Source organism: Semicossyphus pulcher, unplaced genomic scaffold (genome assembly GCF_022749685.1).
Source record: "Semicossyphus pulcher isolate SPU_LCO1_2020_fin unplaced genomic scaffold, fSemPul1.0.p SCAF_8, whole genome shotgun sequence".
Taxonomy (NCBI): domain Eukaryota; kingdom Metazoa; phylum Chordata; class Actinopteri; order Labriformes; family Labridae; genus Semicossyphus; species Semicossyphus pulcher.
Window position 1 is genome coordinate 2758015 of NW_027211759.1, and position 24169 is coordinate 2782183.

Below are 24169 nucleotides of genomic sequence, written 5' to 3' on the forward strand. Positions count from 1 at the left end.
GACGGAGCCCTGTGGAGTGTTTTCTTACCGTTTGCTGACCTTAAACTATTTACTGCATCTAAACATAGAAAACGATTTATGTTTAAAGAGGACAGACATCATGTGGTTTGTTCTGTGACAACATTAATGTCCACTTAAAGTGATAATCTCTCTTTTTTTTGCCTTTTATGCCTTTAGTGACAGAGAGGCCAGTGGCTAGTGTGGGAAACAGGGGAAGAGAGAGTGGGGGATGACACGCGCCAGGGTGTGCGCGCTTTACAGCAGTGTTGCCAGATCTTGGATCTTGTGAGAAACACGTAACCGGGCCTCGCACAAATGACTGGATAACTGACTGTAAATGGGACTGTGTTTGTATGTGATCCTAACTTTGATACAAATTGATATAAAGTTCTGAATATTAGGCCTGAATGATAAAACGTTAGCAAAATAACGCTTGATAAAACGTTGGATGATTTTACGTGTAAATGCACAACATGAGAGCACGGAGCTCCAGCTCGTCACCAACCTGTAACATCTCCATGGTAACATCCCCATGAGTGAACAGCCAATCATCTAATAGACAGTCCCACGTGTGCTCCCTGCCTGGCTAATTGAAACAGCCTATCATATCCCTGGACGCTACCAGTGACAGGCAAACAAATTTGGGCTGTGGAGCCAAGACTGCGAGCAGACTGTCCTGCGTTTGAATGACATATCGAAAATATATGTTTGACAACTTATGGCGCTGCATCATGTAAGTAAGAGAGGGAAAATAAGACTTTTGAGAACGACATTTAAGACTTGTGAACAAAATTCAAGACCTTTTCAAGGCCTTAATTTACGATTATTAAATTTAAGACTTTTTCAAGTTTTTAAGGTACCATGCTCTGTATATGGTCGTCGATTTAACCGCTGAGCTAAACAGGCTCCCTAAAGTGATAATCTCGAAGATTAGTTGGTAGTAGTAAATAAATGTCTGGTAAGTCTCTATTGCCGAATGAGGTAACACAATGGTGACTGAGCCTCTGGCCCACTGATGAAAGCCTTTGCATTTGCAGTATATAGTATTATTACAGACTTGGTGTCTGTGGTGACTTTCACAGAAATAATCACCAGCGGCACCCAGGTAGTGACACGTGATCAGGTAGGCGGAGCTACGCGGCTGCTTTTCCGCTCTCTGCAAGTGTTGCGAGTAAACAGTAATCTACTATAGCTGAACAAACAAAGAAAAGATGGATGACTACAGATACAACTTCAACAAGAAGTGAAAATCCCAAGAAACAGAAACAAACTCGACGCTCAGATGAAGCAAACAGTCTGAAAAGGAAAGCGACCGTCAGCCAGGAAAATCAAGAGTTACAACCGGAGCCGACCGTGGACGTCACACATGCAGCACTGTCTGGATATCTGGGAAGTGTGCTCCTGCAATTACAGTTTATCGCCATACGGTGCCACCAAAAAGAACCACAGTGGGATCTTCGAGATTAACACTTTAAACAGCAAAATAAAGTAGCAACTTCACATCCTAGTTAGCTAACATGCAAACCTATTCGCTTTTTCCAATGTGCCATGGTGACTAAAGTGAAACGTCATAAGTGTGATTTTAAACAGGTTTAAGAACGTCTAATATCTCACCTCCAACAACCATCTTTTTCTGAAATAAGGTCCAAAGCTAGCAAGCTAATAGCAAAGTAAGCTAGGAACTGTTTGACAGCTTAAGCTAGCTCTTTTGACATCGCTATCTGTACCTATAGACTTATCAAATATGTTGTTTTAACTTTAAATATGGCCTTACATTTCACCATTTCACTGTTAATTCTATTTCCAGTTACTGATCAATTGAGAAGCTTTGAAATTCAAGATTTTCTACGTTTATTTATATAATTTATATAAACAATATGCAGCAGTATTGGGTCAGACCGTTTAAATCAATTTTAAATTGTGCAAGCTGTAAGTTGTGTTTTTATATTTCCATGTACAATTATATTTTTTTACAGTATGCAGATATAAAAAAAAAAAACGTAACTATAACCTGTTGTTGATATTTTGCTGCTTTCTGACAGTAAATATTAAGATCTGATCACCAACAGGACAACAAAGAGGCAATCGAACACTGGCTGAGAAAGCGGGTTACATTTACATGTTGTGATGTGATTATACAGAGAGACTTAGAGCAGCAGAAAAAGCCTCGGCTCCTCCATCATCAGCCTCACACACGACCAACAGGAAGGAGGCCGAAGGTCAGAGGTCACAACGGCCACACAAAAGATGGAGCAAACAGAGAGGTGTTAACGAAACAAACACAGAGACAGAGAAAATGAAGACGTGGTCTGATGACGTCCTGTCCGACCTGTGGATTATACATTCTCCCTCTATGGAGTCATGCTTTAATCCCCGCACTGAACTGGTTATTCCAATTGATTGCCCATGTGTTAATCCGGTCTAAGACTCTGCAAGAAACGCGCCTTTTCAGGACAGAAAATAGGTCAAGTGTCCAGACGTCGTCTTGACCGGCCCCCGTATCCACACCTTCATTTGCATTTTTGACTTTTCATAATTACATGCCCAATTATCCCCTGCTTGGTGGCCTAGTTTGCATGGCTGCCTCCAAATTGAGTGGAAGCAATAGGCTGAGTGTCTTTTTGTTTGTTTTAGAGGAGGCTGGGAAGACGTCAGTAGTTTTACTGAAGTATAAATAAAAAAGTTCACTCAATTCCAAGAGAAAGTTTTGAATGTAAAAATGTTCTAGAACTTTTACTTTCACTGAAGTGTTCACGCATATAAAATATTAATCTGAAAGACGATTTCAGCACATAAATAAAGTAAACTTAACTAATTTCTCATGTTAAATTTCTAAATTATTTAGGCAAACGCAATATGTACTGTGTAAATTTCAGAAAAGCTAGGACCATTCTATAAGACAGGAAGTTGGTTGATTTTGTTAAGGAACTATTTTCATTTTGTACAATCTTCCAGGTGAAAAAGCTCTAAAGGTACATCCTACTCTGACAGTTTAACATTAACAAGCAAAGACTCCAGCCGGCCTCAGGTCTCTGTAGAGGACTATAGATTCTACTTTTTACGATGTGTTGTAGGAAGTTTTAGTCCACTGAAAAGAGCAAAATGGCGAACAAACATTGAGTGATTTCGGATACGACCTAAATTTAAGACTGAAATTAAGTCATAAAAAAAACAAAAGCGCAAATGTAGCGTGAGTTTAACACTCACCAAAACCAAATGTGCCTGTAGGTGACGGCCATTTTGGTGTCGGTGACGTAACTCTACATTTAATTTGATAAACAAACTTTAATGGATGTGGTCATTTGTCCTTAATAGTCTTAAATCTAATAATGAATCAATGGTAATTGCTTTTTAAAGATGATATATTATGTGAACACAATTTTCTGTATTGAAATCGAATAAAAGAATAAAAAACAGAGGAAGATTTTTATTAATGTAACCATTTATACATTTTAATAAAGCATAAAGTTATCAAAACAAGCTTTTACACACGAGTGTTTTTGCTAACATGAATGGTATAAATAACTCAACCATTAAAAACAAAAGGACAAAAATAAAACAAGGTTCATGTTGGAGGTTTACCAGGATTTAAATCAAACCAATACTCATATTGATATTTCTATTTTACAAACACTATGTCGGTGTTGATGGGTTGTTCCCTTTTAAACACTGATATTGTACTTGCACTTGAAGTTGTAAAACCATTGATTTGAGTGATTTCCCTTTAAATCCAGCATAAACAAAAGTCTTTATATCATTCAGATCAAAATAAAACTACCAAAATATCAAATAACTCACTTCTATTTCAAACTCTCTGCAAGCCAACATATAAACTACATATCAGAAATACATATCATCTTATAAATATTTCTCAGGTATGTGTAAAATAGTGCTCTCCATCTCTCTCAGGGTAATTTTTTTTTACCCCTTTAAAGCATTTAACAAACTGTTCACAAGATTACCCGTTTACGCCCCCAAAAAATAAATATTGCTGAGTTGACAGACAATAAATACTCACAAGTCCCTCAAACAAAGTTTTTAAAACATCTCAAATCAAGACTTCAGTAAAGTTCCATTTAGACAGAAGTCTGAGCCGCTGTTACTAATCATGTTTCAGTTACCGAAACAAGATCATGAGTTAATCAATATCGTCAAAAGAAGTGAAATTTGTGCTCATATTTATTTTTACAACTCAAACTGATTCTAAATGTGTATCCAAATTGATTTTAAACTGGGGTCAAATTTAGATTTTTCTATATAATTACAGGAATGAAATTTATTTTTCATTTAGGTGCTTTGAAATTGAACTCTGGGTGAGTGTTTGGTGTTAAACAAGATGCTTTTGTGATAAACATAACGTTAAATAATGTGAAAATAATCAGAAAGAATAATGTGACGCCATTCCCGCATTTTAAATCACATTGCATGTAACGATAACAGCTAGCCTACATAAAGTACTTTGTTATTCTGACAGAAACTTTCGTTAGCTTCACCGACAGGACAAGCTAACGTTAGCTCTACAAAACGAGAAGACAAACAAACATTAATGTCTATTCTGAATCGTGAAGGTCCAGATTCAGAACATTTGTTGTAACAAAGTTAAAAAATTTATTGAATGATGAATTATAAAAGACATATTTTGACTACACACATCTACTGAGGGGGCTGCTAGCTAACGTTAAAATTGCTATCTTCGAATTAGTCCCTGCCACAAATTTAGAGTTCCTTTTTATAAAATATGAATAAATGAAGACAAATATTCCAATTTAGCCCAGAACAACTTACATTTAAGGTTACTGATTAGAAGTTACATTAGCAAACTATCATTAGCTTTCCAGACTGACGGTAAAAACTACCATTTGCATTCTGACAGAACAAGCTAACATTAGTTAAAATTAATGTTAAATTCAATTAGTGAGTGTTTAGCTTACAAGCAAGAAAACGTATGATGTAAAAAGGTTTAACTGAGTGTTTGACTACTTTCTACAGTTGTCGGCCGGTTACACAACTACTGAGGTAGCCGCTAGCTAGCATTAGCATTTTCCATTTGTTGTATTTGACTGACTCTCTGGCTCATGATAAAAGGCTTTATGTTTTCCTTATAACTTTATAACTAAAGTTTTTATCTCAGTTTTTTGAAGGTCTTCAATATATAAAACATTTTGCTGTTTAATTTTATAGTTCAATTAAATAATTATTCCAGGATACAAGCTTTGGAAGTGAAATAATGTGTCAAAATTATGTCTGAATATGACTTTTCTAATTATTAATGGAGATATTGAGCAATCCAAAACATCTCACCAACAAGTTAAAACAATTGACTCGTGATCAGATACAAACCTGCTGCTCTCAGCTGTCTACCAACAACACTACATATAATGATAGTATATCCTGAGAATGGGAACAGATGAGATTTTATGGTTTTGATGTTGGACTTTTTCTCTGGCTGAATTAAATTCACCAGGAAAGACGTGTTGTTAGTTACGAGCCCACTTCAGGATTTGTTCACAGTGTGAAGGTCAGTTCAGTATTGAGCCAAGTTTGATGTACTGTCAATGATTACAGAAATCAGATGCTGTTCGATGTGATGCGCCAAAAAGATTTTTGAAAATGAATAACCAACTCACAGCAAAAGTTTGTGGATTATTGATTACTCGGATGAGTTGGACACTTTTTAACCCCACATGCACTGTTTCACTTGCCCTTTGAACATTTCATGCTTGAGCTTTTAATGCCTTACATTTCTAATGCCTAAAATGTTTTTTTCAGTCAACCTTTTACACATCTTCACAGAAGAACTTTTCTCTGAAACAGCTGATGGCAGTAAAGACTTCAGCCAAGAGTTAGACCTAAAACTTTAAAACAGGGGTTTAAACCATCACCAAATTGCCTTTATATAGAAGCCAATAGTCAATATTCGATTCAATAAAATCAAAACATTTTTTGGGGATAATACATTTGACCTACATGGCTTTTTTCTACATTCAAGCATTTATATCTTTCACATATTTGCTTGAAAGAAAAATTATATATCTAAAATTAATTCAATCAGACCCTGGCAGGTGACGCAAATATATCATTTAAACACTGCAGACTAAAATGTAACAAGCGAGACTGAGTCTGTTAAAAGATCCAGTTTAGATGACCTTGAAAAGAAAGCTGATAGCATGTGGATTTGATAAATTTTCTCTGCATTATGTGATTTACATAGATGATTTGCTCGCCTTGGAGGCTTGGCTCTACTCCTGCAGGGTGCTCTTGGACATGAAATGAAGTCCTTCCTCTTTCAGTCGGGCCAGTGCCGGCCCGTAGACCTCCTTCGTCATTGGAACAACCAGACCCTTTGTACTGATTTCACCTGTGAAAAGAAAACGATTAGAATAAGGTTGAAACAAACTCATGTCTTTAACAATATATCTGCTATTCAGTGGTAAATCAAATGTCAAGCCACAGCTTTAGGAGATACAGCAGTCTACATATCACAGTGAAGACAGACTGACAGGACAGGCTCATGTTTGCTAAGATCCTGAAAGGAAAAGCTAACATTTACTTCACAGGCTGACAACACAAAAAGTGTTAGGCTAGTCTGTAAAGCTAAAAGTAGCTTTAAAGACTGATAGGACAAACTAGCGTTAGCTTAACAGCCTGACAAGACAAAATAATGTTACCTTCACAGCCTGATGAGACAAAAACATTTTAGCTAAAATTAGCTTCACCGGTTGACAGCAGAAGCTAACAATAGCTTCACAGGCCAAGATGACAAGCTAACATTAGTGTCACAGACTGAAAGGACAAACTATTGCTAGCCTACAGACTTTGACAAGACAAGCTAACAATAGCATCACAGACTGAGAGAAGAAACTGACATTAGCTTCACAGACTGAAATAACAAGCTATCAAGAGCTTCAGAGACTGACAGGACAAGCTAACGTAGGCTTTACAGACTGCCAGGACAACTAGCCTCAGAGACTGGCAGAAAAATACTTGCTTTACAGGCAAGCTAAAATTAGCTTCACAGCATGACATTAGAAATAAACAACTACCACACGGACTGAGAGGACAAGCCAACATAAGGAGAACACATTGACATGAGAAACTTTTTTGATTACAATTTTGCATTTAAATAAAATACATACAAGTATTACTCTGTAGCAGCGTTACCAGTTTTCTCTTTTCACATTGAGCTTTAATAAAATGTATATTATGTGTTGATATTCACACTTATACAGTTAATTTGTCAAATGAATGAGTCAAAATCTTGACTGAAGTCACTGACCATCAAGAACCATCCGAGCAGCAATGGCCGCTGGGTATCCTACAGTCTTGGCCATGGCGGAGAAGCCGTTGGGTTCACCGTACACCACCAGGCTGATGTGTTTGGTCTCCAGCTCGCCAGTTGGGTGGCGGAGCCCCACGTCGTTCCTCAGGATGACCATGTCTCGCTCACGCTTATCTGAGCACGGAGGAGAAACCATATGTAGTTTATGTAGTAGTTTTGCATTTAGTTGTGATTTCTTATCTGTGGTAATAAATTGGGCTTTTGTCTCACCAAAGGAGAGTTTAGCTTCCAGATGTTTTGCCAGAGAAGCCAGCACACTGTCGGCATGAGGCACCAACTCATCGCTCAGCATCCCAAACCTGAACAGACACAAAAAAACAAGAATTTTCCTCACAATAGAATAACCTTCACTAAGCCATTTTCAAAGCGTAAAAAGAAAGCGATTCTGCTTTAACACCCTGTCAGCGCTGCCGCGGTGGCAGCCCACACATCCTTGGCTAAATCTAAAGAGATGAGCAGTTGTTTTTTTGTCTCTGCTTTGCTGGTGAATTGATTAAATGAACAACAAGTCATTCAATTTGAGCTGCGAGTGCGTTGGCTTTTTACTCTTTTAACGGCACAAATGGAATGTTTCCAACAGTTCACTTTTACCGTTGCAGGAATTTACGTTTCAATGCCAGCGCGGCCCTCTTCTGCACAGCGCCAGCAGCAGGAGAACAATGGTAGCTCGGAGCCTTGGTCTGAAGAGACCCTTGGAAAAGTTGATTTAAATTGAAGAGTGTGCACGCTACACCACTTCAGGCGTCCTCATTAGGAAGGAAAGTGAAAAGTGTGCAGAGGCGGAACAGCACTGGCCTTGTTCAATCTGCAGCACCAACACTAACGACCAAAAAACTTTACACCCTTTTTTCTTTACTTCACTCCTAGAATTACTGCTTTTTTTATTTATTCCCAAATGTTTCAGGTGACTTTCCAAGTGAAAGTATTTTAGTCTCTCACCATCTCAGTGTGTCCATCCCAAAGTCGTCCTTTCCGATACGTTCATATACGGCTTCTTCAAAGGCATCATGGGAGAGAGAAGGCGACAATCCCATCTGCTGACAGAGGAGGTCTTTCTGTAGAGAGGAGAGAAAAGGTCAAACACAGGTCTTTTAAACTTCTTTTTAGCACCTATACCGCCTGCTTGCTTCTCTTTAGCTACTATAAAGTCTTCTTGTTCCCCTAAATAATAGTTTGTCTCCCACGAATTCTCATTGCTGCTCTTAATTGCTGCTCATTGTTTGTCTCCTAAGCTTCCAAGTAGCTCCTTAACTGTCTCCTAAAGCTCCTTTTTAGCTCCTATAAAGTCCCCTTTCTTTTTTAGCTCCTAAACCATCTTTTAAAGTTTGTATTTTGCTCCAAGACTTTCTCCTCGTGCCCCTATAGCTCCTGTAAAGTAGCCTAGCTTCTCTTCAGCTCGCAGGCTATCTCCTAAAGCACCTCTTTACTCCTATACCGCCTGCTAGCTTCTCTTTAGCTAACTCTTCTTCAGCTCCTCTTAAGTGTCATAGCTGCTCTTAACTCATGTGTATCTCCTTAAGCTTCCACTTAGCTTCTTACCTGTCTCCTAAAGCTCCTCTTTAGCTCATTGACTGTCTGTTAGCCCCTCTTAGCTCCCATAAAGTCTCCTTGCTGCTAACATATAGTTTGTCTTGAAACACAAGACCTAGGTAGTTTTCACCTCCTAAACCATCTCTTAACGCTTGTATTTTGCTCCAAGGCTGTCTCCTAGGGCCCCCTTAGCTCATATTAAGTCACCTAGCTTCTCTTCAGCTTCCAGGCTGTCTCCTTAAGCTCCTCTTTAGCTCCTAGAATCTCTCCTGAAGCTTATATTTAGCTCCTTTACTGCCTGCAAGCTCCTCTTTAGCTCATGTTTGCTTACTCCACAAAGTTTGTCTCCCAAAACTTGTTCTTAGCTGCTACAGTGTATTGTCTCCTTTAGCTCCACTTTATCTTAGCTTAGCAGCTATACCGTCTCCTGGCTTCTCTTGAGCTCTTAGACTAGTTGTTTCCTTTAGCTTCACTTTAGCTTAGCTTAACTGCTATACTGTCTCCTGTCTTCTCTTAAGCTCTTAGACTGTCTCTTTTAGCTCCTACACTGCGTCCTTAAGTTACTTTAGCTCCTAGTCAGTCTGCTAGCTCCTTTTTAGGAGCCCAGACTGTCTTTAGCTCTTGTAAATTCCTGAGCTGCTCTTTACTCATAGCTTGTCTCCTCACACTTAATTAGCTTGAAGCTAAATTAATAATTAGCTCTTAAGCTGCCTGTTAACTTCTCTTTAGCTCATGTACTGTCTGCTTACTCCTCTTAACACAGTTTGTTTCCTAAAGCTTGTTCTTAGCTGCTATACTGTTTCCTTAAGCTCCACTTTAGCTTTTACACGGCCTCCTTAAGTTCCTCTTTAGCACCTTTAAAGTCTCCTGGCTGCTCTTTAATCATAGTTCGTCTCATCAAGCTTATATTTCACTCTTAGGCACTTTAGCTTCTAGACTGTCTCCTAAAGCTAGTCTTTAACTCCTAGAAAGTCTCTTAGCTCCTCTTAACATAAACTTTATCTACCAAAGCTTCTCTTTAGCTCCTTGACTTTCTGCTAGCTCCTCTTTAGCTCTTATAGTGCCACTTTAGCTCATAAACCCTTTAACGTCTCCTGGCTGCTCTTTACTCATAGTTTGTCTCCCAAAGCTCGCCACTTGTCTGCTAGCTCTCATTTAGCGTATGTGCTGTCCCCTAACTCCTCTTGACACCAAGTTTGTTTCTTAGCTGCTACAGTGCTTCTTAACACCTCCTTATCTACTAGTTTGTCTTCTTAAGGTCTTGTTAAGCCCATATGATTTTAGCTCCTCTTAAATGGTAGTTTTTCTCCGAGCTCATCCATAGCTCCTCGTTAGCTCCTCGACTGTCTTCTTGCATTTTATTTGGTCCATGGACTTTCTGCTTGTTCCTCTTTTTTTTTATTTAGCCTTTAGCTCCTACAAAGTCTTCTAGCTCCACTTAACTTGTACTGCGTCTCCTAAAGCTTCTCTTCAGGTCCTTGTCTGTCTCCTTAAGCTTCTCTTCGGCTCCCAGACTGTCTGCGAGCTCCCCTGAAGTTGAAGTTCATTTCCTAGCTCCTCATTAGCTCCTAGACTGAGTATTATTTCTTCATCTTCATTACTGTTTCCTTCTCCGCTTTTGATACATGGAGATGAGACACTTTTAGAATTTGTTATATTCCATCTATTTCTCTCGCATCTCGTTTCCACATTTAAAAAAAAATGTTTGAGTGTTTTCATAAAGACAAGTGGGTGAATTTAAAATTGCTAATCATGCTTTGATTTGCGATAAACACCAGCAGCTCTGCATTTCTCTTTCATCTCATGCGGATAAAAGAGGACAAAGATTATGCGCCGTAAACTCATCGGTGTCAGAAAGCCTTGGGTCACCGCAGCCTTGATGTTGACAAGCAGCTATTGACAGTAATAGACTCTTCACTTCCACAGTCAGACACGTCAAGTGGGAGAGCCGCAGAACAGCTCATTTTATAAAAACTGAGAGACAGAGTGGAAAGAAAAGGCACTTCTGAGATGCTGCCTTTCAGACATGTGTGCATGTGTTTAGATGCTTGTTTTTTTCACACTGAATGTAGTCTAAGCAGAGGTTCTTACCCAGGAAGTTTGATGCGAGACGGGTGAGGGCTCACTGTGTATCAGACCCAGTTTGACGAAGCCACTCATGGCCTTTGAGAAGCCCTGTGGAAGAGAACAAATGAGTCACAGAGAACATCAGATACAGAGTTGCAGGAACCAATCAGGCTTTTGCAGCTTAATATTTCTATTGTGCTTTCATCTATTTAAAATATTGTAGCTACAGTTTGATTTGGTCTTTTGCACACGCACTTAAACTTTTTGGCATGTTTGTCCTGCACATGGTCAAATGTAAAACCTTTCAATCATTACCTTTCCAGACTTTTCTGCAGATTTTTCAACCATATTGGAAGTACAAAAGTTAGATGTCTGAAATGTAAATATGTGTGTTTTTTTATTTACAATCCACTCGTAGATAGAAAGATGGATGTGTCATGAATGTTAAACACCTCTGACAGAAGAAGTTAACCAACCGGTGCTACCTATACTTGTCAAAATTCCCCTTAACCTGTTACTGTTCCCGACACTCACAATATTTTTTTACACAGTTATCCAGACCTGAGAATCAACGCTCCGTTACGCGAGGTAGCTTCACGTTTAGCAGCTACACCTGCAGCACACACTCGGCGTGAGGTTGTGTGTGCTGACAGGAAGTACGAAACAGTGAGCTTCCGCTTCGTCACTGGGCTGATCACGCTGATTAAACATACATTTGAACACCGTTAGAAATGATAACATACCGTATAAGTAACACAGTTGCAGCCAAGAAACGTGTCGCTCCACCTGAACTCTCTGAACCAAGAGTGGTAAATTTAGGAGGGAGTTTTGTTTTGTTAGAAGAAAACAGAATTAAAAGTCCCACATAATAAAAAGAATGATTTTTAATTGTTTATATACACATGAAAACACACTTGGCGTTTATCTGGTATCATTTCCTGTATTTTTAAAAATCGCAATAAAAATCGCTAAACAAAAACGCATTGTCACTTTTTTCCAATGTCGTGCAGCCCTACTGAGAATTAATGTCTTCCATCCTTTCTAGTCACAACAAACCTTTAGTTCTGTTTTTTCATGTAAGACATGTCGGAGAATGAATATGATAGAAAAACTATTTGTTTGTCTGTTTATTTATTTATATTTCTTGTTGCTGCTTGGCCATGATGTTCTTCATTTTCTCCTTCAAGCACTTGCCTCCTCTGCACTTCACGATGTCTGGCAGTGAAGCACCATTCTTTCAGTACAAAACACCCTCTTCAGGTCACATATTAAAGCTCCTTGTGCTTACACACTCAAACAGAACAGTCAGGATATGTTAGTGTGGATGTTACAATCCAGGGAGTGAATGTGAGAAAATCGCTGCTTTGCTGCAGAGGTGGACTGTGTTAATGCAGAAGGAAACAGGAAGCAGTTTATAAATAAAACACTGCTGTCAATTCTTGTGATGTCTCTGAGTCTCGCTGAGATAAGAAGGAAAAGTTAAAGTTCTGAACAATACAGAAACCTAAGAATGAGGGGTAGAAAACAGGAAGTCTGGTTTACATGACATTTAATAATCAGGTTTGAGGAAGTAAAAATGTTTAATTTTAATTTTGAATTCGACACCATCATGAGAGCTGCTGGCGTGATATTAACTCTGTGAACTTGTACATCCTTATTCTAGTAAGTAAGGTACTTATCGGTCCCTCATTTCAAATCAGAAAAGACAGATGTTTGCGTTCTCTTTTACACATTTAATTCACTAAATGTCCATTTAATTAAATAAATTAAACATTGATTTGTTTTTGAGCTCTTTTGCTGCTACTGCTTTTCTCTGTTTCATGTCACTGTTAACAAATCAAGACATCTTAACCTATGACAGACTTTTCCCACCATTTCTTTTTACATTTATCAGGCAAAATGTTTTTAATTTTGTGTGCAGAAAATAATCTGCATCACCCAGGTTGCAGCTCTAAGCAGCTTCATCTAAAACTTGCACCTGATTCTTGCAAAGAAAATGTTTCAAAAGGTTGCTTAAGTCGCTTTAAGTTTTTTGGTATTTCTTTGTATTTCCTCCGAAATTCCATGTTTTCTGTTTAAATCTCCACGTCTGTGTTTTACAATTAAAAGTAGATTTTGAGGTCAAAAAGAGACAAATCAATACACATTTCAGCGATAAAATATTTTACATTTATACATTATACATCCCAACTAGCCTGGGAACGCATCAGGATCACAATGTTGCTGGGGAGAGAGACTTCTGTGCTAACTTAGCTTAGCCTGCTGCTAACGCGACCCGGCCCTGGATAAGCGGAAGAAAATGGATGGATGGACATTTAGAAAATAAAATGTATAATAATATAGAAATTAATTTTGCGATTCTGTCCGTTTTTTCCACATTCAGGAAATCTTAAGGCCCTAGTTGCCTCAGGAAATTAGCCATAAGTGATAAACAGGACAACAAATGCTGCCAACGTTGTGACTGGTCAGTCAGTCCTGTGTGTGTTGATGTGTGTGTGCTGTACCTTGAAGCGCAGTGTTCCTCTGATCAGTGTGTGTGCCGTCTCGATGCCATACGGCTCGGCGTACTTGGTGCTGTCGCGGTTTGGGAATCCCTCCAGGTTGAAACCAGGAAGGAAATCCATCGGCATGGTGGAGTCCATCAGAGAACCGCCGGCCGGGATGCTCACCACCTGGACGAAACACACACAATCTCTTACAGACATTTACAGAAGAATAGTTTACAGCTTAATCATTTCTGGTCCTGTGAGGCTTCCGTACCTCGTTGTCCCGGAGGAAGATGGCGGGGCTGATGGTGTTGAGGAGGACGCCGTACGGACTCCAGCTGAACTTGTAGCGGAGAGGATTGTCTGAACACTCAGGAGCAGGAAGACCGCCGCAGAACGAGCTGTACGACTCCACCTGAGCATTAACACAGTCGATTGTTCACATTTATTTCTTAGAGATAAGTCATCGTAAAAATACTAATTGATTGAGACATTTATTTCTATTATTTATTCCATGTCAGATTTGCTCCATTAGAACTTGAATTAAATGAGGTCCTCCCTGGTTAAAGACAAAACAGTTTTAAATCAAAAGTCGGTGTGTAATGGATCAACATGGCTGCTGTGTGTGTACAGGGTCAATGTGCGCTGACTCACTGTGCAGCCGTCAGCTTTGCCCTGGTCGATACACTCCATGGCCAGCATGTGGTCGATCCCCGGGTCCAGTCCCATCTCATTCACGATGGTGATGCCTGCCTCCTCCACACTTACACACACGCAAACACACACCGCACACATTTCAGTATCTCTTGATTTAAGTAACTGTATGTTTCATTTTCACGACACAGATCTCACGCACACATCATCAGTCTAAACCATAACCCTTTTATTGGTACATTTTCTGTTGGATGTGTGATTTTTGTGTGTAATTTTATTAGGAGCCTTATTTTCAGAGCTTAACAGAATACTAACGTTTTAATGGGGTTCACATCTGGATTGGGTCTCTCAATTTTTTCCAGAAGTGTATATTTTTTATTTTGCATTTCGAGATTAAAGCATAAATGTAAACAATTAAGTCTAACTTTCAATATTAGTTCCAGACATGAAAAAAATAGAATTAATAATTAAAGTCTGCTTTAAGCTAGTTTTGGTAGAATGCAAATAAAACAGAGGTTCTAGTTGTTGCCCGAGAAAAGGTTGTTCCCACAATCTTGCAGAACTTTGGTTCCCTTTCTCATGCTGCTCGCTGCAGAGTTAAATTCGACCAATCATCATCGTTTGACAGCCACGTAAAACAGTTCACAAGATCATGTTACTTCCACTTAAGGAACATCAGTAAGCTGAGATCTCTTGTTTCAAACGCTGAACTCGAGATGCTCGTTCGTGCTTTCATTTCATCACCCACTGAGTAACATCCTCATACATCCTGTTTCATCTCTGTGAGTGTCGTGTACTCGGCGCTCACCTGCTCTGCAGCTCCATCATGGCAGGGCTCAGGTAGCTGGCTGTCACCATGTTTACCTTCCTCTTGATGCAGTTTTTGGCGATGAGTGGGTGAAACGAGTACGGCAGCATGCTGAGGAGCAGAGGGAGGAGGTCACGACAGGTGAGTTCACTGAGCAAACAGACTTTCTATATTAATAATTAAAGGAAGGGCTCATAAAAAAGTTTATAACAAGAAAACAGGGAGCTCTTCTAACTTTCACTGGTTCAGAGGGCTTTTCATTTCAACCTTTTACTTTGCAAAGGGCGAGAAAGACTCATTTTTTAATCTACTGTATTTCCTAAAACAAAAGACAGATGACAAATAATGTCTCGGGCTGTGGTTGACACAATAACATATAAAGGTAGGTCCCAAATAATGACCAAAGGTGGACAAAATCCTGGTGGTAATATTATTGTTGTGCAAAATAAGCACAGTGTCCATTTCCATTACTTTTATTTCATACATTTCTATTTATGATATTATTATATATTATTTATTTATAATCATTTTATATTCATTTTAATATTACATATTTTTAACACCTTGTTGCTCTTGACTAGTCATTTAAACATCTTAGTTAAACTGTATTTTGTAGTAGCGTACAGGTGCCACAAGATGGCAGCAGCAAAATTTTGGACAGGAACCATGAAAGTCACTGAGTTTTCCAAAACAAATTTCTACAAATGTTACGCTACAGGGCTTTTATTTTGGAACAAATACAGGAAGTGTTGAGTTTCTTTAAAAGTCTAATGCAGTCACTTTAACAGGACACAAATAAGAGTGGATCAAAGCACTGAAAAGAGGCTTCTTACTAAAATCTAAACAATTATTCTTATCAAACAGACAGAATCAGAAATAGAAGTCTGCCTCAATTAAAGGCCTGGTTCCCTCTTCAGCTGAGGTAAATAAAGGCTTTGTCATAATTTAAGGAAATAAGGTAAGAAAATATAATTTAAAGGAGGCTAAATGAATAATGTGATCATGCAGAGCACAAAGCACATGAAGGAAACACTTGGCAGCTTGAAACCTAGAGGCCATCAGAAGCAGTACATAGCTGAAAATGGTCTTTAGGCCCCGCCTTTGGGGGTTTCACCAAATGGAAAAAAATCTGACAAATATCAAGTCAACTTTAGAGAGTCTGAAAATCTAAGTAAATCTTTTCATTAGATTGACTTAGTGGTACAGTATTGTATAAAAACCTAAACCAGCCTTAAAACCCTTAAAATAAAGACAAGCAGTGACACAGGGGAAGGTGCCTCCATCCATCCTAATATTTTGCAGGTTGTATTTCTTCCTGTTACTGTACCTGATGACCAAGTCATGATCTTTGACCAGAGAGTCGAGGTGTCCTTCCTGGCTGCCAGCGTCCAGAGTGACGGGGATGGTGTTGGGATATTTGGCCGCCAGCTCCTCCGCCTGCCTCAGCAGCACAGACGCTATAAAAAACACAAAAAGGAAATGATAGCTTTCCACTTCCAGCCACTTCCAAGCTAACGGTAGTATTATCAAGTAAGTGGATGGAAGCTAACACTAGCTTGTGTCTTTCTGTCGTTAATAGGATATCAAATTTGTTGTCTCATTTAAAAATAGGACCATTTGTCCCTCAGGATTTTTACATATTTTCAAACATATGACTTTGATGAAAGGACCGACTCACCCACGGTGACCTGAGTCTTCTCATCCCGAGTCAAATACTCGACTACAGGTCCGGAGACGTATCCTGAACCCAGCAGCAGGACGCGCTTCATCCCGCTCTTCTTCATGATCTGAGCCTTCTCCCTGAAAGCCGTTAAGACACACTGACTTAAAACCATCATAAAAAGATACAACACATCAGGCGGTCTCAGTAGCTGCATTTTCACCCAACAAATTTGGATACCAAAATGAGTCGCACCAAAAAGAGTCATAATTTCGGTGAATTTCTTTGATCATTCGAGTAGATTTAATTTAAAATAGTCATCCTTAAAAATGGATGATTGGATGGGAACCAATCTTTCAGCCGCTTTGACTCAGGACACATTTAGTTTTACAACAGGAAGCTCCAAAAACAACAATATTATTAGACCTGCTAAAGTCTGTGTTCACTTAAGAGTTACTCTTGCTTCTTTTTGTATTTTAATGAATGTATAAAAATGGATAATAAAGAAATACAGCGCATGGGAATGTATTTATAGTCCTCGTTTCATTCAATGAAGTTTTTTCCTGCACATTACATCGGCAGAAAAGCAAAAATAAGGGGCCAAAACTGGTTCAGTAAAATATTGCTGAAAATAAATTTTAAATAAAAACATATCTACCTTATGAAAGCATGATTCAGAGATTCAATTTTGTATTTAGTTTTACACGTCAAAGGTTTTAAGGTTCCTTGAAAATCCTTGAAAGAATCAGTTCAGTAAAAGAGGGACGTTTTCTTTATCGGTTTAGATTAAACCTCCTACATTTGGCTTTGTACAGTATTTTCATAAATGAACAAATCTTCGCCCGTGTAGATCCTGGACCTTGGAGTAGAACATCCTTGTTGTAAGAATGCAATGTGTACAAAGTCAAAGTGGCAGTGAGACATCTCTGATCAAACAGTATTCATGTGACAGATGAGGATCTGGGCTGAACAAGGAGGAGAGGAAGAGGAAGGGACAGGTGGGCAGGAGGAAGAGCTTGAGGAGGGGTCATCCAAAAAATAAGAAAAATAATTAAACAAAAAGATATGATGAAATCATGAGATTTTTGCTGATTTAGTCTTTACTTACCAAATACAGACAGAATAAACCCCAAAGAGTTTAATTGACATTAAATGTTGCAGAAGGATTAAAAGAAAGAGTCGAGCAAACGGCAGGACTCCGAAAGTCCTGATCACAGTCCACTGTACCAGGAGGCCCCAGCTCTCATGCCTCTTAATTAAACCGAGAGGCCTTCTCCAAACAACTGGATTCAGTTAGAAACGCTGGATTATCATAACAACAATGACACCATAATAGAGGCATCGCCCCGAGTGACCTGTGGCATTAATATCCCACCACGGGCCTCAAATCCCCCCAGGAGTCAGACCCCTGGACTCGTTAGCTTTGCCCTAATTGGATGCCACACCGCGCACATGCACAAGGCCGACTGGAGGTCCGAGCGGCCGCCGCGCCTCGCCTTCTTAATTAAAAACAAAGAAAAGAGAGACGTTCCCTCAGGAGGAGTTTACATATCTTAAAGGAGCCAAACTCAATCAAAAGGATTAAGATTTGGTGGCATGGCTTGTCTGGAAAAATGATACTGAAGATCAATTATAAAGAAAACGCATCAAGTCTTAGAGCTGACCTTAATATGACTCTTCTGTGTGAAAGAGTCGAGTCTGAAGACGAGGCTGAAATCTCTTCAACTAAGCTGTTATTGTGAGTTATTGTGAAGCAAATCTGCACTGAGCCTGAATATCAATAAGCTAAAAAAACAAACATTATGAAGTCAGAAAAGATGTGACAAGCTCATTAAAATGTCTTTAAAAAGCAGCGTTGAATAAAGCTAAAGATAAGCTGTGAGGTCTGTTAAAAGAAGCAATGTGTGTAATCAATAAACAGAGTTTACAAAGAGAAATAATTAAAAAAGAAAAGTTAAAAAGGAACAGGATGCTGAGGAGGATTTCACAGGTCATGAGTTAATGATAAACATGCAGATGAATCATTTGTTTTCTGTCTTTCATAAAGTCACAAGAGAAGATCGCTTTTGTCTGTGTGAGGACAGAGTGAGCTCATGGACATGTTAGCCTAGCTTAGCACAAGAACACCAAAACGCTTAGCTCCGTAAAATCTTTGAAAGAACAGAAAATAGTGGTGACAGTTTGTTTTAACCTAACGTCATACGGAGTCATAGTATTGCCAAAAAAGGTATAAACCTCTGACAAAATTAAAAATACATTTGTAAATCTAAAAACGAATAAATAAGTAAATTAGCCTTTGAAGGAAGACCAGCTTAAAGCCGGTTGAAATTAAAATAAAATAAAAAAAATTATATTATACAGAAAAAAATAGAATTATTAGTTCCACATTTTTTAACTTATTTTTTCCTCTAATTTTTCTTTATATTTTTTCATTCTTCAGCATATTTCTGTTTTATTTTTATGGCACTCCTTGGACTCCGTATTTTTGAGCTTTAGAGGCAGCCTTTCAGTTTTCTGATTGTTTTTAATAATTGACTCCATGACCCCTACAACACAGACTTGAGGCTGATTATGAGACATAACAATTGTTATATAGAGAGCTAACATTTAACAGGTTAGCTAGAGAAACAATGCTAAAGGGTATAGCCATGCTAGCTGCTGTGTGAGCTTGTACTTTGGAACGTAAGGCAGATGCTACAAGCTAAATGCTACAATGGAGTCCTGTATACTACTTAAACACACTCTGATGACTCGGCTGTTAATTTTTCAGTGAGTACACTTTGTTTAAATTAGTATCACAGTTTCTGTCAATTATGGATGCACCCTGTTAACCAAGCTAGTGCTAGCATTAGCTGATGACTAAGCGTTTGCTAACCTCTTCCTACTCTCTAGCTCCGCCCCGATGTCCAAATATGGTCATTCCTGGCTCCAAAAGATTGAATACCTGTAAAAGTTTGATTTTGTTTGGATGTCCTGCCCCCATTTTCCCTTTTTAAGGATAAAACAGCGGTCAGAAAATCTGGATATATCTGACTCACTACAAGCAACTTCGAAACGGGGAATTGGATTTTTCTCTCCTAGCAGAATAGACAGAGGCTAGCAGTTTTCAACCGTTTCCAGTCTTTGTGCTAAGCTAGGCTAAACACCATGTCCGTTCTTAATTCACAGACATTAAACAGATATTTATCTTGTCATGTGACTCTGATTAATATTGCTGTTTAAATGTAAAACAAGACGGACTGATATGACATAGGGGGTGACGGCGGGTTTGGTGCAAAGAGAGAAAAAAGGTGTTTCTACCCCTCGATACCAAAGGGTCCAGCGTCTGACGTTGGCTAGCGGCTGTGGCTTATTAGCACGCTAACCATGCAAGGTGTTAATGCAGAGGCAGGTTGGCAGAGCAGACAGCAGAGGGCAGCACTGTGCAGGAACAACCACAAGGTGAATGTTAGTCTCTACAAGGCCAGCTCTACCGGAGGACACTAAAGATCAGAAACTGTAAAGCTGAAAAGGTGAGTTAGGAAGGAAAAACAGCAAAAACAGGAGACTAAAGCATCACAAAGCGTTTAAGTAAGCTTCTATTAGATACAGTTGGTAAGTTAGCACAGGTGAGCTACATTACAACTCGAACAGAACAGAGATGTTACCTGTCTCGTAATCTTTAGACATTTCATCCATAGATTGGTTGCATTATCTCGTAAATGGAACAAGTGTGTGCCAAAGTAATTTGTTGGCATTTCAGCAACAATTAAAATTAGAAATACAGAACAAAGGCTACATATTTTACCAAAACTTTATTTAGTTTTAGTCTGGAAAAGGTCTTACCTTCTTTCTCGAAGCTTCTCTATGTATTCAAACTTTGGGGTGAGTACTCCGTTTGAGGTGATGACAGCCTTTAGGAACAAAGACATGCAGAAGGCGACATGAAATGATACAATTACTCTTGTTAAATAAATAATAAATAAAGATAGGAGGCATTAGAGGCTATGGAGGCCTTTTGTTGCATAAAATATGTCTTTAAAGAAGATGAAGATCACTCTGTTTAGACAACTGATTCTATAGTTACAAATTCAATCCTTTCACTGTTCATCTCCAAGACATTTTAAATTCATTGTAAAACAACAAAATCTACAGAGATAGACCTTTTTGTTAAGGAAATATTCTGTTTTTTACCTCAAAAACAGACGTTACATCGCCTTTTTCAAAGCCACCAGACTCCATTGACAAAAACAGTAATTTTACCACACAGAACAGGGGACTTGCTGCTCTGCCTCGATTGGTTAATTTGTTTAATGTTGTTATTTTAGTGGTTTAATTGGCTACTTCACATCAAACATGATATTTATGTACCACACAAGAACACAAAAATACTAACTAATCGAGGAGCAGTTGGACCAGGAACTCCTGTGCGCTGCAAGGTTAAATTACTGTTTTTGTCAAGGGAGTCTGGTGGCTTTGAAGAGAGTGATGTAACAACTGTTTCTGCTTTCAAAAACAGCATCTTCCTCTGTAACAAAAAGGTCTATCTCTGTAGGGATCCTTTCTGTAATGTTGTCAGACACTTAGGATAACAATCTGAGCCTGTCAGTTGAAAAACACTTTTAGTGGATGGACTTTGATGGGAGGCATTTGCCTGCAAGGATTACGATGCAGACATTACAGCCTCTTTGAGACTGCCTGCTAAAGCAACATACTGGAGCTATTCTAAAACTTTTTGCACCAAAATATGTTAAATTAAATATCTTACTTACGTCTCTGACTTGTGGGCTGAACTCCTCTTCATCCAGCGGTCGGGTGGCGTCTGAAGGCAGCTGATAAAAAAATTGGTAAACACCCAAGTTCTGTTTGTCAGGTTTTATATTGATTCAGTACACCACAAACATCCTGTTGCAACACGCTCCCAAAGCAAACCCAACCAACACGTCTGACACCAGCAGAAAGCAGCAGCGAAGAGCGAGACAGAAACCCAGCGATGACATCACCTGCTGATCTCACCTCACCCAAAACCCGGACCTCTTACCATCTCCCACATGTAGGGGAAGAGCCGGTCTCCAAAGTACTCTGTGGCTTCGATGGGGAGCTGAGCAGGAAGGTTGTCGATGGAGCACATGAGGATGCCGTTTCCCTCCACACTGCAGGGGGAAAAAACAGAATACAGATTACTGACTGGACTGTATTTAAGAAGTGGACAGAGCCGCCGGGACTTTATACATTGGCTTGCGGACTACAGTTTTGAATTCTGGCCATCGCCATTTTGTTTTTCCTCAGCCAGAAGTGACCATATTTGCACGAGTGGGTGGTGCAAGATGCATTTACAGTAACTGTGATAATAATTGGCATCCTAATTATCAGCAGAACCGGCACTAGAAGAGCCGCTAATTAATGCAGGGACTTTCCACAGGAGCCAGGAACCTTTGGAGGACTGTTTTGCGTATAGACTGCTCTCTGAAAACATCACTGTGGGAGAAAGATGCCAGCTGTATGTGTGGCAGGGATTACTTAAAGTGTTGTAAAAAGGGCTTAAAGTGTAAATCCACCCACTGCACAATTTTGAAAAATGCTCAAAGTGGGCAAGGGGCTGAGAGGGGGGAGGAGGGGGGGTGTACCGCTCACCTCTGATTGACAGGCGTTACCGTTCTTTTTGTTTAAATACATTTCATGATGTAATTTTAACCATCACTGCCATCTTCTGTCACCATCGGCTGGCAAGCTCCAGGGCTGATTTAAAACAGTAGATGGGGGTTTTGAGCCGTTTCTAACCAATGAAGTGCCATGAAATAAGAGTGTGCAGTTAGTCTTTAAAAAAAGGAGCTTGAGTCGTGGAACCTGAAGCACTAAGTACTTGAAGCATTTTATTTTTAAAGATGGAGGCACGAGCTGAGGGCCAGTGTGATTGAGTTCTATTCATGAGGATTTGACACTTGTAATCTGGGTTTTAGTAAAATAAAGGATCAAATCACTGTCATAGTTTCAGTCAGAAATATTCAGATTCATCCTTCATTTAACCAGGTGGCTTTAGTCAATAACACAGACTGAAAGGGAAACAGCAGAAAACCAAGGACACCACTTATTTCACAAGAGCAGAATTTAAGAAATGAAACTGAAATAAAAACGTAAAGTGACGTCTTTAAAGCATCCAAAGAAAAAGGTTCAAACAATTAAAAAATGACACTAATCTGAATTTTAAAGTTTTGTGTGTTTTTGTTTGGGCTGCACGATATCAGAAAAAAGTGTTTGTTTTTTGTTCTGCGATATTTATATATTACGATACAAAACGATAGAAGAAATTATACCAAATGATTTTTATGTAAAGACAATAACCATCAGGCTGTTTATTATTTGTAAGTCTTTCTTCTCCAACAAAACAAAACTCCTCTCCTCCACTTTCACCACACTTGGTTCAGAGACTCTGACACCTGCATGAGAGAGAGTTCAGGTGGAGCGACACGTTTCTTTATCACATAAACACAAACAGACTTGTGGGCTGCAGTTGTGTTACTGATACGGTGTGTCATTAACCATTTCTAACGGTGTTCAAATGTTAGTTTAATCAGTGTGATCAGTTTTTTAAATGAAAGCTTACCGTGTCTTACTTCCTGTCGGCACACACAACCTCACGCCATGTGTGGGCTGTAGGCGTAGCCGCTAAAAGTAAACACTACCTGCCCATGTAGCGTAACGAGCACCGGGATGAGAGGCCGCTGATAACGGCAATATGCACACAGAAAAGCCGGCATGCATGACTCAAACCGGCCTCGGTCATCCCGCCAACATGAGCTGTGACGGCAGCGGTGTCGCGTGCATGTTTACAGTTTACAGGCAGCTGACACAGACTCAGCGGTCAGGTCCCTCTGCGCTCTCATAAAGAGCTGCACTGATGTGATATCAGACAGATTTTTGTTGGAGATTAGTGATGGAAAACGAGAAAATGGCGAGCACTCCTTTTGCACCGCGCAACAATAAAGTAGCAGCTCGACATGTTCTCATCTGACTCTGATTGATGTGACTCACAATCACACGTCCTGCGGTGTGACGATTAAACATGTGCACATCGCAGTTTGCGTTGGTCAAACGCTAACTGCTCATTTGACATACAGCAAATGGAAAAGTGAAACACATTTGAACTGAAAGTAAAAGTCTGAACTTTTCAAAATAAAAGGAGGAAAAAAGAAAAAGTTGTTTCTCATTGAGTGGAATCGAGTTATCCTTAAGGTGGATCTATCAATCCTCTTCAACACATGCACATGGATTAAATAACTCGTATGTAGCCATAAATTAACACATCTTGATACTGTTACACCAGGAGAGGAATTCCCTTGAGCAGGTATTTACATTCACAGTGTTTCAGGCTTACGTGCTGGTGATGGCTGAGAGTGTGTTTGCTCTGTACCTGTCGTGATCGATGTGCTGGTCGGCGTCGTACATACAGAACGGCTTATCGATGGTGGTGCAATCGTTCATGAACTCTATGGAGCCCCCGGCGTCAGCAGAGATGTCACAGATGGCCAGCAGTCTGTGGACAGAGAGAGGAGAGGGTGTGTGAGAGGGCAAAGCGACAGGCTGAATGTAAACAAGACCGATAACAGGGGGGGATAATGATGTGACCTCTGACCTCTGTGGACATA

General features: G+C 39.4%; 1 protein-coding gene across 2 annotated transcripts in view; it reads right to left on the reverse strand.

The window, feature by feature from the left end:
• Nucleotides 1-3430: 3430 nt before the first annotated feature.
• Nucleotides 3431-24169, reverse strand: part of aass (aminoadipate-semialdehyde synthase) — a 28730-nt gene continuing 7991 nt past the window's right edge. For both annotated transcript variants that reach the window (XM_069686909.1, XM_069686910.1), the window contains 15 exons: nucleotides 23935-24057; nucleotides 21565-21676; nucleotides 21296-21355; nucleotides 20370-20437; nucleotides 16563-16684; nucleotides 16212-16341; nucleotides 14885-14995; nucleotides 14077-14185; nucleotides 13697-13837; nucleotides 13441-13608; nucleotides 10961-11044; nucleotides 8279-8394; nucleotides 7550-7638; nucleotides 7277-7453; nucleotides 3431-6358 (listed from right to left, as the gene is read on the reverse strand). In XM_069686909.1, the coding sequence (XP_069543010.1) occupies nucleotides 6240-6358; nucleotides 7277-7453; nucleotides 7550-7638; nucleotides 8279-8394; nucleotides 10961-11044; nucleotides 13441-13608; nucleotides 13697-13837; nucleotides 14077-14185; nucleotides 14885-14995; nucleotides 16212-16341; nucleotides 16563-16684; nucleotides 20370-20437; nucleotides 21296-21355; nucleotides 21565-21676; nucleotides 23935-24057 (1729 nt within the window). In that variant the 3' untranslated portion in view covers nucleotides 3431-6239. The remainder of the gene's footprint in view (nucleotides 6359-7276; nucleotides 7454-7549; nucleotides 7639-8278; nucleotides 8395-10960; nucleotides 11045-13440; nucleotides 13609-13696; nucleotides 13838-14076; nucleotides 14186-14884; nucleotides 14996-16211; nucleotides 16342-16562; nucleotides 16685-20369; nucleotides 20438-21295; nucleotides 21356-21564; nucleotides 21677-23934; nucleotides 24058-24169) is intronic.